A 16,991-nucleotide genomic window follows, 5' to 3' on the forward strand; every position below is an offset into this window, starting at 1 on the left:
GTGTGCCTGGATGGCTCAGTCAGTTAAGCGTCCAACTTCACCTCAGGTCATGATCTTGTGGTTCATGAGCTCCAGCCCCACATCGGGCTCTGTGCTGACAGCTCAGAGCCTGGAGCCTGCTTTGGATTCTTTGTCTCCCTTTCTCTCTGTCCCTCCTCCGCTTGCACTCAGTCTCTCTCTCAAAAATAAACATTAAAAAAAATTTTAAGTGAATCCTTCCAAAGCAGCTACCCAGTTAAAGTTACAGCTAACAAATCAAAGTTCACAATAAAATTTTCAGAATGCTAATATTTAGCATAATAATTCTTTTCATTTTCATTTCATTTTACATGATCCTTTCTTTTTATAGATTTTCTCAGATTCTGGAAAGTTATCTGCTATTGCAAGTAATCCCAAATATTAAAAAAAAAAAACTTCAGATAAATCTAACCTATTGGTAGAACTATACAGAAGTCAACTTTTCTATTCAGATTCCCTCTGAATACTCCACAGAAATTCTTTTTTTTTTTTTTTGAACACTGTGAATGTATTTAATGTCACAGGACTGTACACTTAAAACTGGTTGAAATAATACATTTTTTTGTTATATATATTTTACCACAATTTACAAAAGGGAAAAAAACACAAGTGGGGACTGAGCCCAGATCCTAACACTGCTGGGAAAAGACAGCCAGGTGATTCAGTTCTCAGCCCTAAAGAGAAGGATGTGTGTGTGTGTGTGTGTGTGTGTGTGTGTCTGTGTGTGTGTGTGCACACACATGTGTGTGCACACATGCTTAGAAATTCAAACAGAAATAAAAACAGAAATTTCTTGACATTTCTTTCAAAAGTTTAAGAGACTCTGTATTTCTACCTTTAGTGCATCATGTCTTTGTAGTAGCCAATGCTCGAATGGTTATCTATTTAGCATCCAGAAGCAACTTTGTTCATTCTAAGTCCCAAGGATGGGCCCTAATTCATTCAAAACAACTCTGCCTTTGACTTCAAGAACTTAATGGCAGTCAGGTCAGGATATGGTATTCTCCTGGAGACTGTTATGCTAGGCGCAAGTAAGCACACAATAGCTGTTCACCCTCTTCCCCTCCCCATCTTCAAGAAACTGAATGACAGTGGCCTTTCCATAGCCTACGGAATAAAACCAAATTCAGCATTCAAGGCTCTCTACTATCCTTTTACTATCTTTGTAGCCCTTTCTCCTTTTACACACATCTCTTGCTCTAGCAGCTAGAGACTTGGCCTTTCAAGAATATGCTCCTGAACTTTCCACTTCATATCCTTTGATCCAGGCTGTTCCTTTGCCCTAGGAAAGGAGACCCGACTGCTCTCATCTCAGCCAATTCAAATCCTACTCAAAGTCCAGATCAAAAGTAAACTTTTCTATGAAGTCTTCCTTGATAGCGCCACTGATAAATGGCACTCATATTTTCCTTGTATCATTAACCATTTGTGCATGCTTACAGCCTGTTGCAAAACTGCAAACTCCTTAAGGGCTGCAGACAAACTCTTGTACTCTGTCTTCCACCATCTCTCCCCATCAGACACCCAAATTCAGAGTTGTAGCTCTGCAAATATTTGTTGAACAAATGAACACAACTGTTCATTTCTGAGGGTGAAAAGTGTCTGTACATAATAGATTGTCATGAAGGCTGAACTGTCCTTGGAAGTCTTCAAACATTCTAGGATAGCTTGGGAATAGTTCTGAAGGAAAGGAAACCAATCAGATGACCTTGTAAGGCTACTTCTGCAAATTACATCAACTCTTTAAAAGTACTGCCTAATAACTCAAAAACAAACCACACACAAATGCGATTTACAAAAAGGGAGCATAATTTATTGTAGTAGATGAAGGTTAAGAACAGATTATTTTTACCAAAATTTCATCTGCTCTTATAGTAATATTTATAATATTTTCAGTTACGTCCAAGACACTGTATAAAAAGCTCATTTACGCTAATTATTACACACTTGAAAAGCAGGACAGAAAAATGTTGGCCCCTTCAAACTGGTAACCAGACAAAATTAATTTGGAAGCACATACTCACATCACTTAATTATTGTCTACACATCATCACCAAAAATGTATATACTGAACTCCAGGAAAGTTATCTGTAATTTTGACGATTTCCTTCAGTGGCATCTATGAAAAAAGTATTCAAAATTTTGTATTCCTTTCTCCCCTACTAAATAAATTTGAACAATTTAAGTCGACTAAAACGAAATCCCTTCAAGATCCATGCATACATTATCAGTTCAAATAAGGCCACAAAACTATGGGAAACATACTGATATCTCCAGAAACAAACAAGGTTAACCACAATATTCCATAAATCACTGAACCTGCTCTTTAAATGAAACCCTTCAGAATAAATGTCAATACATCTCTTCAATTAAATGGGACAGAAAACGCTTCCAAGGCAGTGCACTCACAAAAGAAAAGGGCAAAGATGAAAATCAGAGTTTAAATATGATGGCTATTCATCGAAAATAAAATGTTAAGAAAAATTAGAGTAGAAAATTTAAATGTAAATAGCTTTAAAAAAACATTAAGAAAATTAAATACACGTTTAGTCTTTCTGTTCTAATATTGTTACCTTTTATGTATTTCAGTAAGCCAATTTAAATGCTTTGGGGGAGAAGCTGAGTACAAAAAAATTATTGTTTTCGAACACAGTGTAGCACGCTGTAGAGTTATTTTTAAAGCAAAGATCACATTTTCAGTCAAACCTGCGTATGCTTGTTAAAGGTTATGGTAAAGCTGCAATTTAAAGTTTTCTCAATTACTTTAAAGGCATCTCTATTTTTCCTGGAGACGCCGGGTAACGGAAATACTGTTTCTCACTGGACCCAGTAAGTGAGGGAGTGATTACCTAAAAAGAGCACGGCGGGGTCAGAGGCAAGTCCGCGATCAGAGGGAAACAAGCAGCGGGTGCAGTCACCTCTTGGATCTGGGACACCTGAGCCGCGCGCGCGGTGAGGACTGGGGACACCCGCGGGATAGCAGCCGTGAGAGTGGGCGCGTGAGCCCCGGCCGATAGCAACGAATACGGCCCCTGGGAAAGTTGGGCTCCCAGGACCTGGCAAAGGTCCCTCCGGGCCCGCCGGCCCAGGCTGGCCCCGCCGGGAGCGGAGGGCTCGGGCTACTCACCGTGCAGAGAAAGAAGCAGGAGAGGCGCCAGAGGGGAGCCCGGAGAAATCATCCCGGGGCCGCGGGGAGCGCGCCTGCCGCCCGCCCGACTCCTCGTCGCGCTCTTGGGGCAGCCGGGTCCGCCCGGCGGGGCCGGGACCGTGAGACGCTCAGACCAGGCAAGTGCAGCTCTGCCCTTCCGCTCCGCGGACGCTGAGCTGCGACCAGGCGCGTCCCGGGCTCGCCGGCCTAGCCCCGCAGCGCCGCGGATATCTCGCGCTGCCCCAGGACCCGCCAGCACTGCCGCGCCGCCGGGTGAGCCACTCCCCCCCAACTCTCGCCGGGCTAGTAGGGCAGCAGCCCGGCTCCGGCTCCGCTCCGCGCCGCCCACTCGCCCCGCTCGGTCTCCCAGGCAACCGCAGCTCCAGCGCGACGCCTGGCGGCCCACCCGCGGAGCGAGCGCGGCGCGCAGCTGGCGCTGCCTGGGCCACCTGTGCGCGGTGCCACCCCCTCCCCCGCACGCCGGGGCGAGCGCCGCTGGGGACCCACCGGAAAACGCCCTCCTGGCCTTCTGTCAAGGCCCACCCCGGCCCTGAATCACTCTCCAAACAGTGGGTGTCAGTCTTGATCCCCAGAGTCCTCTAGGAAGGACTTTCCACAACCTTCATCCAGCTAGATTCTTTTCTGTTGTACTTTTCAGATGATTTCTGTCCATTCCTCTCTTCTGTAGCCTACATAATCTGAAAGAACCTACCTAATTCCAGCAAAATTAAGAATTGATGAGGTTAATTCTATTCCATAGCTTTTTTTTTTTTTCCTGACTACCCTTTTTTCCTTAAAAGAGCATAAGGGCTTCATGCTCCTCGCTCCCCGATTCTATCTTCTCTTGCCCTTTCAGCAAAACTTATCTCAACTTCTAATATTTAAAATTTGCCGTTTTAGTGGCCCCTGGCTGGCTGAGTCGGTTAAGTGTCTGACTTTGGCTCAGGTCAGCGTCTGGCGGTTTGTGATTTGGAGGCCGGAACAGGGCTCTGTGCTGACATTTCAGAGCCTGGAGCCTGCTTGGGATTCTGTGTCTCCCAATCTCTCTCTGCCCCTCCCCCACTTGCGCACGCGCTCTCTCAAATAAACAAACAAATAAATAAATAAATTTTAAGTTGTAGTTTTAAATGTTTTCTTTAACTATTTGTTCACTGGTGAGAGGGTGATTGTATTATGGTGGTTGTTACTTTGGGTTATTTTTTGTTTCCTGTTTGTTTTGGTTGGGTGGGAAGAGAGACATTCTTGGCATCTGAAATTATTTTACTTAAATATCTACCTACCTCTCTCCTTATAAAAACTAATCTTCATTTCTTATCCATTGTATCACTGGTGTCTTAACAGCTCCATAGTCACTTTCTGCTTCAGCCTCTTAATGGGAAACTTCTAAATTCTTTGGACATACCTGCCTGGGGAATGTCAGACTATTCCGTTAATTTCTACAGCAACATAGATTAGGATTCTTGGGGCCATTAGGAAATTTTGAGCCCCCATTTGGCAGATATAATCCTCACATGGCAACTCAGAATGAAAATAGTATGCACAGGAGAAAGGCAAATATGTAAAACATCTATACCTTTGGACAAAGATTGGAAGATACATGTAAAAATAACAGTATCAAGATGGTGGAATTATGGATGCACTTTTTTCTTTTTTGAAAATTTTGATGCTATAGTTTTTAAGTAAGGAAAGTAAGAAATGCCAATCACCTTTAATACCAATACCCTGAAAAGATATAGTCTGATTATGAATTGAAGATGCTTAAACTTTGCTCACTACCTCCAATTTGTTAGAATCCCTTACCAGATCTCTAATGGCAAGAAGATGATGATATGACAGTACAGATTATTTGATACTAACAACAGAAATTTTAGATTTCAACTATGATTTCATCACTGGGATCATTCTCATTCTTTTAAACTCCACAGCAAGAGCTAGATTTTTTTTCTACATTCAATCCAATTCCTTATCTTGTCCTGCACACATTTCCACATTCAAACCCCATGCCAAACAGGGTATAAGAGTAATTAATATAAAGAGAAAAACAAGGAAGCTGTCAAATGGCAGGTGCTACTCAGAACAGGTCTTCACTTTACTATAATCCCAGATTTAAATATAGAGATAGAATATTCGTTTTTTAATTAAATAAATAACCTAATAATCTAGATGAAAAGCCCTGATAAAGCAAGTTACCTGATACATTTCTTAGCACATCAATTCAGCAAGCATTTACAAAATACCTACCTTGTGTAAGACACTGGGTTAAAGGTCAAATATAAAGTATAAGATATGACCCCCACCCTTTAAAAAACTTACACTTGTACATGGGATATATCCACAAGGTTATGAATCAGAGAAAGAGAGCTCGCTCTCCTGCCTCTATGTCACCATAGTGTACTTCTACCTCACCCAACAGGAGCTGGTGAGTTATTAAGAGAACAGAGTGCTTACAGTTAGGTGGAGCAGCCCTTTTAATAGAAAAAGAAGTGTGGCTTCTGAAGGGGGAGTGGGAATGATCCGATTTCAGACAGCAATCTGTCTGCCCAGAAGCTCGGGTGCAGATGGTAGATGGTGGACTCAAAGGAAGCAGATCGGCAGCACTAGAAACTCTAAGGGCTGTTCACAGAGGCTTCAAAAAGGACACTCTCACAGGAAACAGGGGGAAAAAAAGTGCTTTTCAATTCACAGAGTTAATACCACTGGCATGTATTTTGAGTAAGTTTGTTACTAGTAGTGATGAGTTTCACCAACACTTTCATCCTAATCTGCTTTATGACCACAGTAGGATTTCTTTAAATCTCTTAAGTATTCTGAGTGCTAAAGCAACAGACATCTTACATCTGTATAATACTTTATAAACTTCAAAATGCTTTCTCATATGTTATCTGCTTGGATTTTCACAGCAACCCGAGGAGTATGTAAGGCAGGTATTATTGCCCCCTCTCCACATCGTAAGACACTGAGTCTCAAAAAGATCAAGGGACGCTTTGGGGATTGCAAATACCAAGGCAGAACTGCAACCAAGGTCTTCTGACATTCATACTATGGTTGTTTCCTACCACACCAGTGTTTTTCTTTTAGCTCTTTATAGACCAACATCGGAAGAATTTCATATAAACCGTAGGTTAGTGTCTTAAAGCTGTCTGTGGGAACACTGCAGTTGCTGCCCCAACATACATCAGACCCCACCCCCACCACTTCCACCCACTCCCATAGGAATAGCCCATAAAATTTCCGCTACATAATGTAATAATAATCTTGGGCTCAAAACATTGATGACATGAGAATATAGTCAACGTCTAAATATCTAAATACGAATTATCCCAATTCAAATTGTAATCCTAGACCAGCTTCTATCCTCCACCCATGAAAATGCTGGATGATCTTTCTACAATGTTACTCTGCATTCAAGAATGGAAAATTAGTTTTAATGTTAGCTTAAGAGAAAAACAATTAAGAAAGAAAAACGATGGAGGGAATTATAAGGCTTTCCAAAGCCAAGTATAAACTATTTTTAATTAGCTACTTTTAAATTATTAATAGCACCTATCCCTCTCCATTTATGTATATAATTAAAGATTAATTGCATTTAAGTTTTTGAGAATGTCTATGGAATGTTTTATAAGAATATCATTCATTTTTTTAAGTAAAGTTTATTTCTTTATTGAGGGAGGTGCGCAGAGAGAGAGGGGGAGAGACAATCCCAAACAGGCTCCCGTGCTGTCAGCCTGGACCCCGACTTAGGGCTCAATCCCATGAACCAGGAGATCATGACCTGAGCCGAAATCAAGAGTTGATGCTTAACTGACTGAGCCACTTGGGCATCCCAAGAATATCATTCTTAAAGCTCGAAAATACCTTTTGATCCTTGTTTGAGCCAGTAATTCATCCTGTAACTATTTAAACGAGGTTGCCTAGGACCCTGTATAATCTAGAGTAGAGCTTGGTCCTTTTAGAAGTAAAATTTGAAAGGAATTCTTCCCCCTTCCGCTTTTGTGAAAAGACAATTAAGGCTCTGAGATAATAATAAAGAGTGGAAAAGATAATAATGGAATTGTTAGAATAATTAACAAGCCAATAAGTGTTTATTCTATGTTAAATACAAATAAATTATTTAATATTTGAAAGATTTATTATTTCAAAATCTCCATCACAAATTTTGGATCAATTTACAACCTAGATATATTGACAGCTTAGTCTTTCTGATACGTTTCTTATATTAGTTTCTGCCCACTTCTCTAGGATAGCTGTGCTAGATAGGAGTCACACAAAGGTAAACAGCATTTCCATCCCCCTCACCGTAGCCTAATCCCTATCACCACTGTGAATATTGCTGAAGCAAAGTTTCACATCTTCATCCATTTGGGGAAAAGTTGGCTCTTTTCCTTGAAATCCTTCTGTTATGAACACATTTATTTTCAGGCAAAGTTACTCTCTGAAGCGGGGCCCATTGTGACAAAATGCTACTGAATTCATTCTAACAGCAAATTGAAAATGGCGCCAATACATTTTTTAGGATTTGAAAAGGGCAATAGTGTAAGAAACATTTTATGTCACCTCACATTTTTTTGTATTCTCTTTCTTATAATGTAAGGAAAATAATTTTCAAATATTCTTCAAAGTCTCTTTACCAGTATTCAGTAATCTAAACTAATCTCCTTCAACCTCTCACTTGATTTATATATTGTAGTATTGACAATCACTTATTTCAGTTGGTTCAAATTCTGAGTTTTCCATAGAAGTTTAATGTAAAGTGCAGTTCAGACTTCTATTTCTGGCAACAAAACAGACTAGAGACCTTGACTTAGACAAGAAATGAGAAATTATTTTTTTAAATCTTAAATGAATTGATGAGATCTCAGTAAAATATGGGAGTCAGGCTGAAAGCTAGATGAAGGAAGGAATTCCTCAACAGTCTATTCTCAACACAGCATCCAGAGTGTTCCTATTAAATCAGATCAGATTACTGCTCTGCCCAGTGACTTTCTGACTTACAGTGAAAGTAGAAGTCTTTATTATAAATTATAAGGTTTGTATCAGATTTCTATTGCTGCTGTAACAGATTACTGCAAACTTAGTAGTATAAAACAACACAAATTTATTATAGTTCGGAGGTCAGAAGTCCAAAATGGGTCTCATTGGGCTAAAATCAAGATGGCTGCAGGGTTGTGCTCCTTTCTGGAGAATCCTTTTCCTTTCCTTCTACAGTTTCTAGAGTTCACCTACTTTCCTTGGCTTATGGCCCCCTTCCTCCATTTTCAAAGCCAGCAACATCAGGCCAAGTCCTTTCCACATTGCTGTCTCTCTGACTCTGTCTCCTGCTTCCACATTTAAGGATCCTTGTGATAACAGTGGGCCCGCTTGTTAATCCAAGATAACCTCCTAATCTCCAAATCAGTTGAAGGGCAGCCTTAATTCCATTTACAATCTTAATTCCCTTTTTCCAAGTGAGGGAACATATTCTTAGGTTCCAGGGATTAAGTGGATATCTTGAGATGGGGAGTGGAGAGGGCACTATTCTGCTTAAGAAGTCCCAACTTAATCTAGTCCCTCCTTATCTCTCTAATTGCTTCTTCTAGTTTCTTCTCATTCACTCAGCTCTCACTACAATGACCTCCTCAATTTTCCTTGAACAAATAGAAACACATTTGCCTCATTTGCCTCGGGACCTACAAAATTGTTCTTTCCCTAGATCTTGCATAGTTATCCTTTCACTTCCTGTGGGTCTTTCTCACTTGTCACCTGAAGTGAGGCCTTTGCTGACCATCTTATCTAAAATATAAAACTTGAAAAGATATTTTAAAATCCCTCTCCCTATTGTATTTTTTTCTTAGCATTACATCACTAACATACTCTATATTTTATATAATAATCATTTATTTTCAGACACACCCAATAAGACCAACAAGAATAGGGATTTTGATCTGTTTTATTCATTGTTGAATTCTCAGTGTCTTCAACATTGCTTGGCACATAGTAGACACTGAATAAACATTTTAAAAAAATGAATCAGTGAATGAAACTAGTCTCAAGAAACTTCACAGGACTGCAATCAATCAGAACACATCCTCTGACCATAATGTTACTAAGCTAAATATCAATAACAGTATGAATACATATATACTCATACACTTAAATATTAAGAAAGTCACTTTTAAATAATTCAAAATCAAAGAGGATACCATAAAAAAACTAAAAAAGTATTTAGAAGAAAACAGTAATGAAAATATTTTCTGTTACAACCTGTGCAAAGCAACTAGCATACTTGGAGGAAAACTTTAAGGCTTCAAATGTGTATGTTAGAAAAGATGAAAGCTTAAACACAAATGAATTATGATAAAGTTTATGATGTCTGACAAAGAAAATAAAATAGGTCCAAGGAGAGTAGAAGGAAGAAGCTAATAAAGAGGCAAAATTAATGAAATATTAAACAAAACATATAATATGGAGATCAACACAGCCAAGAGTTGGTACCTTGAAAAGTTTAATAAATTAACAAAACTGGTGAGGCTAAACAAAATTTAAAATGAGAGAGAAATAATATCATATTTTAATTATCAAATAATAGCATAATTTAAGAAGGAGACATCACCAAAGATGCTATGGAGATTAAAAAGATTGGGAGAATAATGAACAATTTTATGCTAATAAATTTGAAAACTTACAAGAAAGGGACAAATTCCTAGAGAAATATGACTTACCAATACTTGCTTAAAAATAAACAGAAAATATGAGTAATCCCATATAATTAAGGTAATTAAAGCAATAGTGTAAAATCTTCCTATAAATAAAACTATAGATCCAGACAATTTTATCAGCAAGTTTAACCAAATGTTCTGGGAACAAAAAACTCCAATCTTTTACAAACTATTCAACAATACAGAAAGAAAAGGAAATCCTCTTTAACTCATTTTGTGGTGCTAGCATTATATTGATTACCAAATATGGACAAAGATAACGCAAGAACGGAAGATAGGTTAATTTTCATTATGTAGAGATTTATATCATGCAAATGAATATTAGCAAATCAAGTTCAGTGATATATAAAAAGAGTAATTCATCACACCAATTGAATTTATTTTGGGAATGTAAGATTGGTTTAACATGTGAAAATTAATGTTATTTGCTATGTTAAAAGATTAAGAAAAAAAATCATACGATCATTTCATTAAGTGCACACTGGAGGCAAAGCTTTGAGAAACCTGGGTGCCACTCTCAGAGAACAGTAAAAGCAGCGTGATGAACTGTGGGATAGCTGAATACTTGTAATGTTACCACATTGCTTAAATAAAGAAAATAACATACTTAAATCTCCAAATTCTGGACTGAAACTCAAGTACTTTCTAAAAACGTGCTAAAAGAATGCTATCTCTTAAAGATGCAGAGTTGAAATAGGTATGGCCTAATAATTTGTTTCAGAAATAATGTCTGTAGCCTCTGTCTCTATCTTGTTCCTTGCTCTGTCATTTACATATTTATACTATTAACTAACTTTCTGTTTCTTTCCTCTTCTTGTTTTATTTAGGGTGTGATAGCAGCAGATAAGTTTATAGTCAGTCCACAGACAGAGGAATATCAAGACAGAAGAACAACCCAAAAAGAAGAATGGATATCACCACTGGACTTAAGTATGGAACCATAAATAATAACAAGAGTTTGCAATTGTCTCCTAGTGTGGAATTGAGTGATTTAACAGTTGTGAGAAGGTACATGCATTATGTATTTTTTAATATAAATATAAGGGAGGAAAGTATTGGTAGATGTTGGGCATTCAAAGGAGTAGACTGTGGGGAATTGTTTTGATTGCTAAGTATTTTTTGACTGCTAAGCATCAAGACTCTCTTCCAATGTTCAGAGAATTCCCCAGTTTTGTTCTCAGTGGGAACCAAAGTCTACCTTCCAATGCAGACTCCAAAAATGACTTCCTAGCATCTATACTGTGCTCACATAATATAAGGTTGAGCCAACAGGAGAAGTTCATCTCTGGACTATAAATCGTGAGCAGGTGTCACAAAAATTCGGGGATAAGAAAGGGATAAGGGGGGGCGCCTGGGCTCAGTTGGTTGAGCGGCCGACTTTGGCTCAGGTCACGATCTCGCAGTCCGTGAGTTCGAGCCCCGCATCGGGCTCTGTGCTGACAGCTCGGAGCCTGGAGCCTGTTTCGGATTCTGTGTCTCCCTCTCTCTGACCCTCCCCCGTTCATGCTCTGTCTCTCTCTGTCTCAAAAATAAATAAACGTTAGAAAGGGATAAGGGATAAGAATAAGGAAGGGATAAAGAACTCACTCCACTGTCCACTGAACAAAGACATTTGTGGCAATGATGCCAGGTGTGGCATCCAGTACCTGTGCCATCATCAATGGTTGTCACTGGATTATTCCTATAGTGTCATTTCAGCAACCTAGCCTTCTTTGGTTTCTGCTTGTTTTCTGACCCTTTAGACTTCCCGTTTTTTCTAGGAGCTTTCCTGCTCCTGGACCTTTCCTGCTTTAATTAACCATCATCAATTTCTGTTGCCTGCCACCAAGAACACTGTCTTTAGAGTTAAAGTGTTCTGAAGGTCTTGTCTCTCTAAAGGGAGGTTAGAGATATTCATGAACTTATACTTCCAAAGAGGTGAGAATCTTATGTGGATCCTGAGAAACTTAACAGAAACCCATGGGGGAGGGGAAGGAAAAAAAAAAGAGGTTAGAGTGGGAGAGAGCCAAAGCATAAGAGACTCTTAAAAACTGAGAAGAAACTGAGGGTTCATGGGGTGGGAGGGAGGGGAGGGTGGGTGATGGGTATTGAGAAGGGCACCTTTTGGGATAAGCACTGGGTGTTGTATGGAAACCAATTTGACAATAAATTTCATATATTGAAAAAAAAACAAAAACAAAAAAAAGAGGTGAGAAAGGTCCTACTTGATTAGAGCCAGAAATTATCTTCCTAAAGAAGGAACATCTCAGCTAGTGGTCAAGAAATAGGAAGAAACCAGCCATGAAGAGAACTAGAAATGGTCAAAAGATGGCCTCCAGTCTGGTAACATATATGATCAGCATGTGGATCAGAGTCAGTGTTGCGTGTACATTTCCGGTTTAAATTCAGTCCATATTTCTGCATACTTGCTATGTGCCAGGCACCATGCTATATGCTTTAACAAACATAGTCTCATTTAAATCCTGACAACAACTCTGTGAGATAGTGGTTTTCCACTCATTTTTCCAGATGAATAAAACCAAGATTTAGAGAAACTTTAAACTGCTTCATCAAAAACATAGAATTCTTAAGTAATAAAACCCAAAGAGTAAAACCCAACCTTTCTAACTGAAAGGGCAGTATTCTTTCCACTATACCCTAATACCTCTATTTGAATAGCAACCTGACTGGCAATTTGGAATTGGTACTATTTCTGCTACTTTTTAATACTAAAGAATTGTTTGTTCAGATTTTAGCCTGCCTTCTGAATCTGTTGTTAATGAACACTCTTCCTTAAAAGACACTTATACAATTCAATGCATACCACCACCCCTTAAAAATTAATATAAGATTTTATAGTTAGTGAGCTTAAAAGATTAAATAATACCTTGATTTTATGTGCTATTAATAATAAAATCAGTAATAACTCATAAAAATTGGAACTCAAATTAAAAACAGTGAGCCATGCTGTGTTTCTATGGTAACACAATGAAGAAAATATTAGATGGCCTAAAAGATATTTAATTCCAATAAGTCAGTTCACAGCTTTAAAATTATTTCAGAAAATCCATATATATCTAATCATTATTACCAAAATCCACACACTAATACCCTATATTCCTAAAGGAAGAGTATGAGACCCTTCTTGTGTATTTCAGATCTTCTCAGCCCCACCTCTTGTTCCGGCTTCTGCTGCAGGTTCAGATCAACTTCTCACAGGTATAACCTGACAGCAACTTGCTTCACTGTGGTCTACAGCAAGTATCTCTCCCTGCTCAGGACAATGCTGCCTGGGACACGGGCAGGAATCTGGTGGGACCAACATGTGTAACCTAGAAGCTCAGGGATGTCAACACTGATGGGGCCAGTCTTGACCAGTGTGGGATGGGAGCCAATGGATCAACTTACTGCCTTGCATTCTCCAGGGGAGTGGAGGAGGGGAAGTTCTTAGTTCCTCGAGCTCCTCAGAAAGCCCTGGCATGACCAATAGTAACCAACAGTAACCAACAAATGAATACATCCTTGATCAGCTTTTCCTCCCTCTCTTTTTCAATCCTTCACCAATTAACCCTGCTCCCTGAAATTACTTCCTAAATAAACTAACTCTACATAAACTTTTGTCTCAGGATAAACTTGCAGGGAAACCTAGGCTAAGAGACCTACCCTTACATGGGTTTTATATGCCTGTCTATATGGTTCTTACCAAGATTCTATTATAGCTTTTTAATAGCCTGCTCTTTCCAAATTACACATCAAAACTATGGAATAGTACATTTCTTCTTGTCCTAGAGATTTTGGAAGGTCTCTACAATGTATTTTTCATGAAATCTAGTAACAAATAAGGCAAATACAAAACACAGCTTTTGTATTTGAAGTTCTAAATGATAAAAGATTTGCTCAATGCCGTTTATATTTTTAAATGGCTTTTGTAAAGTCACTTAACCTGTTTAGACCTCAACTATAAACTTTATAAAAATGGGATATAATTCTTACCTCACAAGTTGTTATAAGAATTCAATGAGGTAATACAGTAAAACCTTGGTTTGCAAGCATAATTCATTCCAGAAACATGCTTGTGATCCAAAGTACTCATATATCAAAGCAAGTTTCAAGAACCATTGGCTCAGTTGTGGTCATGTGACATTCGGCATCACGTACTACTCATATTGTAATACATCATTCATTTATCAAGTTGGAATCTGTTAGAAATGTTTGCTCATCTTGCAGAACACTCACAGAACAAGTTACTCACAATTCAAGGTTTTACTGCATAAATGAAAATGCCCATTACAACCTTTCACAGATAATCGGCCTGGCCAGTAATGTTAGCTGCTGTTATTATTACCATTATTATTATTATATTGGTTTATATTTGAAAGCCTACATTCATGGTAATAAAATATCCATTTTGTGGACTTGATATACCACCAAAAACTTTTCATTGCATTGTATTTTGCAGTCATAAGCAAATATTTGAATTCATTTAATTCTCAGAACAAACTGAAAAGCCCTCTGAATAGATCTTTGAAATGAGAGACTTCACTGCTTTGCTACTTTAACAGACACCTTTGCCTCACAGCCAACCCTACCTACCCTGTCCTGCCACCTTTAATGAGGTCTCATGCAGTCCTTCATCAATTCAACAAGTACAGAAAAATGACCATTTGATGTGTTAAGTAGCAATGAAGCAATTAGATCATGTAAAATGCATGCTTGAATTATTATAAGGTTAATAAAATGACTGGGCTAATAAATTGGCTAGCTGGTCAGGAATTCCTGAGGTCCTATAGCTGGATCCAGATTTATTCCTGTCTTAGCTGTGGTTTAGCGCCACCTGGTGGCACTTCATACTACAGCTTGGCTTTTGATGGAACTGTTTCTGAGTCCTGTGTTACCGGTACTTCACAGCAGCATCAGTGATCCCAGTAATAGTGAGTTGGCACTTGTTTCATTAGCTTGATATAAGAATACTCAACCACAATATACATAATATACATTCCCTATGCTTCCTGGGACATATCTGCCTGCCATTTAACCTTCTAACATCACCCCACCATATCCTCCCTTAGACAGTAAGCCCTTTAGCCTCCACCCCATCCCCACACTCCCAATATGCAAAAGAACTAAACATAGGACAAGAATTAATTCCAGTTTTATTATATGTTAATTCTAATTACTTTTGAGGGGTAGTATAATGTGGTTTTACTGTATTTACATATCCCAGGCCCTGTTAAGACACTGGTGATACATTAAGTAGAGGTCTTTGCTCTTATGAAACCTCCAGTTTAGTGGAAAATGCAGAAATTTATCCAATACTACACTTCCTTAATTACTATAGATATATAGTAGTCTTGATATCTGGTAGTATAAATCCTTCAGCTTTGTGTTTCTTCAGACTGCCTTGGCTATTTTTGGTCCTTTGCACTTCCAAGTGAATTTTAGAACCAGGACCTAAATTTCCCCAATAAAATCTCCTGGGATTTTGATTGGGATTATGTTGAAACTATAGATTAATTTAGGAAAATTGGTATCTTTACATAATATTCATTCTTCAAATCCAAGAATATGCCAGATCAAGCAATTCAGTTAGGGTTCTTTCATTTCTCACGATCATATTTAGTATGCACATTTTTGGTTAAATTTATTCCCACTTAAATTTATTCCTAAATTTGGTTGACTTCAATCCTTTGATGCTTTTGTAAATGGTATCATTTTTCAAATTTCATTTTCTATTTGTCTCTTCCTGGCACATAGAAAAAAATTTAACTGTTGTGTATCTTATTTCCAACAATCTTACAAAATTCACTTACTGATTCTAAATTTTTTTGAATGGTCTATATACCTAATTACATCATCTAAAAATAATAAGTTTATTTCTTCCTTTTTAATCCTTATTTGCTTCTTTTTTCTTACCCTATCACACTGCCTAAGACCTCCAGAAAATGTTGAATGGAAGTGTTGGTAGTAGGCCTCCTTGTCTCACATCCAGTATCAGAAGAAAAGTTGTGAATATTTCATCATTTAATATGATGCCTCATATAGGTTTTTTAATAAATATATTTATCAAGTTAAGAAATTCTATTTTATTCCATGTTTGCCAAGATTTTTAAAAATCATTAATCTCAGGCGCCTGGGTGGCTCAGTGGGTTAAGCGTCTGACTTCAGCTCAGGTCATGATCTTGCGGTCCGTGAGTTCAAGCCCCGCATCGGGCTCTGTGCTGACAACTCAGAGCCTGGAGCCTGTTTCGGATTCTGTGTCTCCCTCTTTCTTTGACCCTCCCCCATTCATGCTCTGTCTCTCTCTGTCTCAAAAATAAATAAATGTTAAAAAATTTTAAAAAAATCATTAATCTCTTAAAATTTCTGAAATGCTTTCTTTATATTTGTTGCAATGAGCATGACCTTTCTTTTTTTTTTCTTAATAATGTGTGAGTTACCTTAACTGAGTTGTGGTTACTAAGCGACAATTAATTGCATCTGTGAAATAAATTCCACTGGCATTTGCTTTTACCCTTTTTACATACAGCTGGATTTTTTAAAGTGCTTTTTAAGAATTTTTGCATCTACATTCATGAGAAAGACTGATAATTTTCTTGCAATATCCTTTTAGTTTTAGAATAAAGTTTATACTGGCCTCATATAAAGTAGAAAGGTACTCCTCTGTCTCTATTTTAAAACAGAATTTGTGAAATACTTGTTTTGTTTCTTACATAAATGTTTGTGAGAATTTACTTGTGTATCCATCAAACCTGGGTTTTCACTATGTAAAGTTGTTTCTTCATGGGCAATCTTTTTAATTAATGTCACACTATTCAGGTTTTCTATTTATTCTCTGGCAGCTTTGGTTAGTTGTTATTTTTCAAAAATCTATCCATTTTATCCAAATTTATTGGCTCCAAATTCATAATAGTCTTTTAATGTATATTTGATGTCTATAAAATCCATAGTAATATCATCTTAAAAATTTTTTTTAATGTTTATTTATTTTTGAGAGACAAAAGAGCACACATGCCCAAGAAGGGGAGGGGGAGAGAGAGAGGAGGACAGAGGATCTGAAGCAGGCTCTGAGCTGACAGCAGAGAGGCCAATGTGGGGCTTGAACTCAAGAACCATGAGATCACGACCTGAGCCGAAGTTGGACACTTAACCAT

At 38.1% G+C, this 16,991-nt stretch overlaps 1 protein-coding gene across 2 annotated transcripts in view; it reads right to left on the reverse strand.

The window, feature by feature from the left end:
• IGSF11 (immunoglobulin superfamily member 11) overlaps positions 1 to 16,991 on the reverse strand; it is a 194,380-nt gene that overhangs the window by 125,127 nt on the left and 52,262 nt on the right. The window contains exon 1 of one of the 2 annotated variants that reach the window (XM_027060904.2): positions 3,146 to 3,510. The exons of the other annotated variant lie outside the window; for it this stretch is intronic. Within the exon in view, the coding sequence (XP_026916705.1) occupies positions 3,146 to 3,197 (52 nt within the window). The 5' untranslated portion in view covers positions 3,198 to 3,510. Of the gene's footprint in view, positions 1 to 3,145; positions 3,511 to 16,991 lie in introns of those variants that run through there. 2 annotated transcript variants of the gene reach the window in all.

The sequence above is a fragment of the Acinonyx jubatus genome, chromosome C2, assembly GCF_027475565.1.
Source record: "Acinonyx jubatus isolate Ajub_Pintada_27869175 chromosome C2, VMU_Ajub_asm_v1.0, whole genome shotgun sequence".
NCBI classification, from domain to species: Eukaryota; Metazoa; Chordata; class Mammalia; order Carnivora; family Felidae; genus Acinonyx; species Acinonyx jubatus.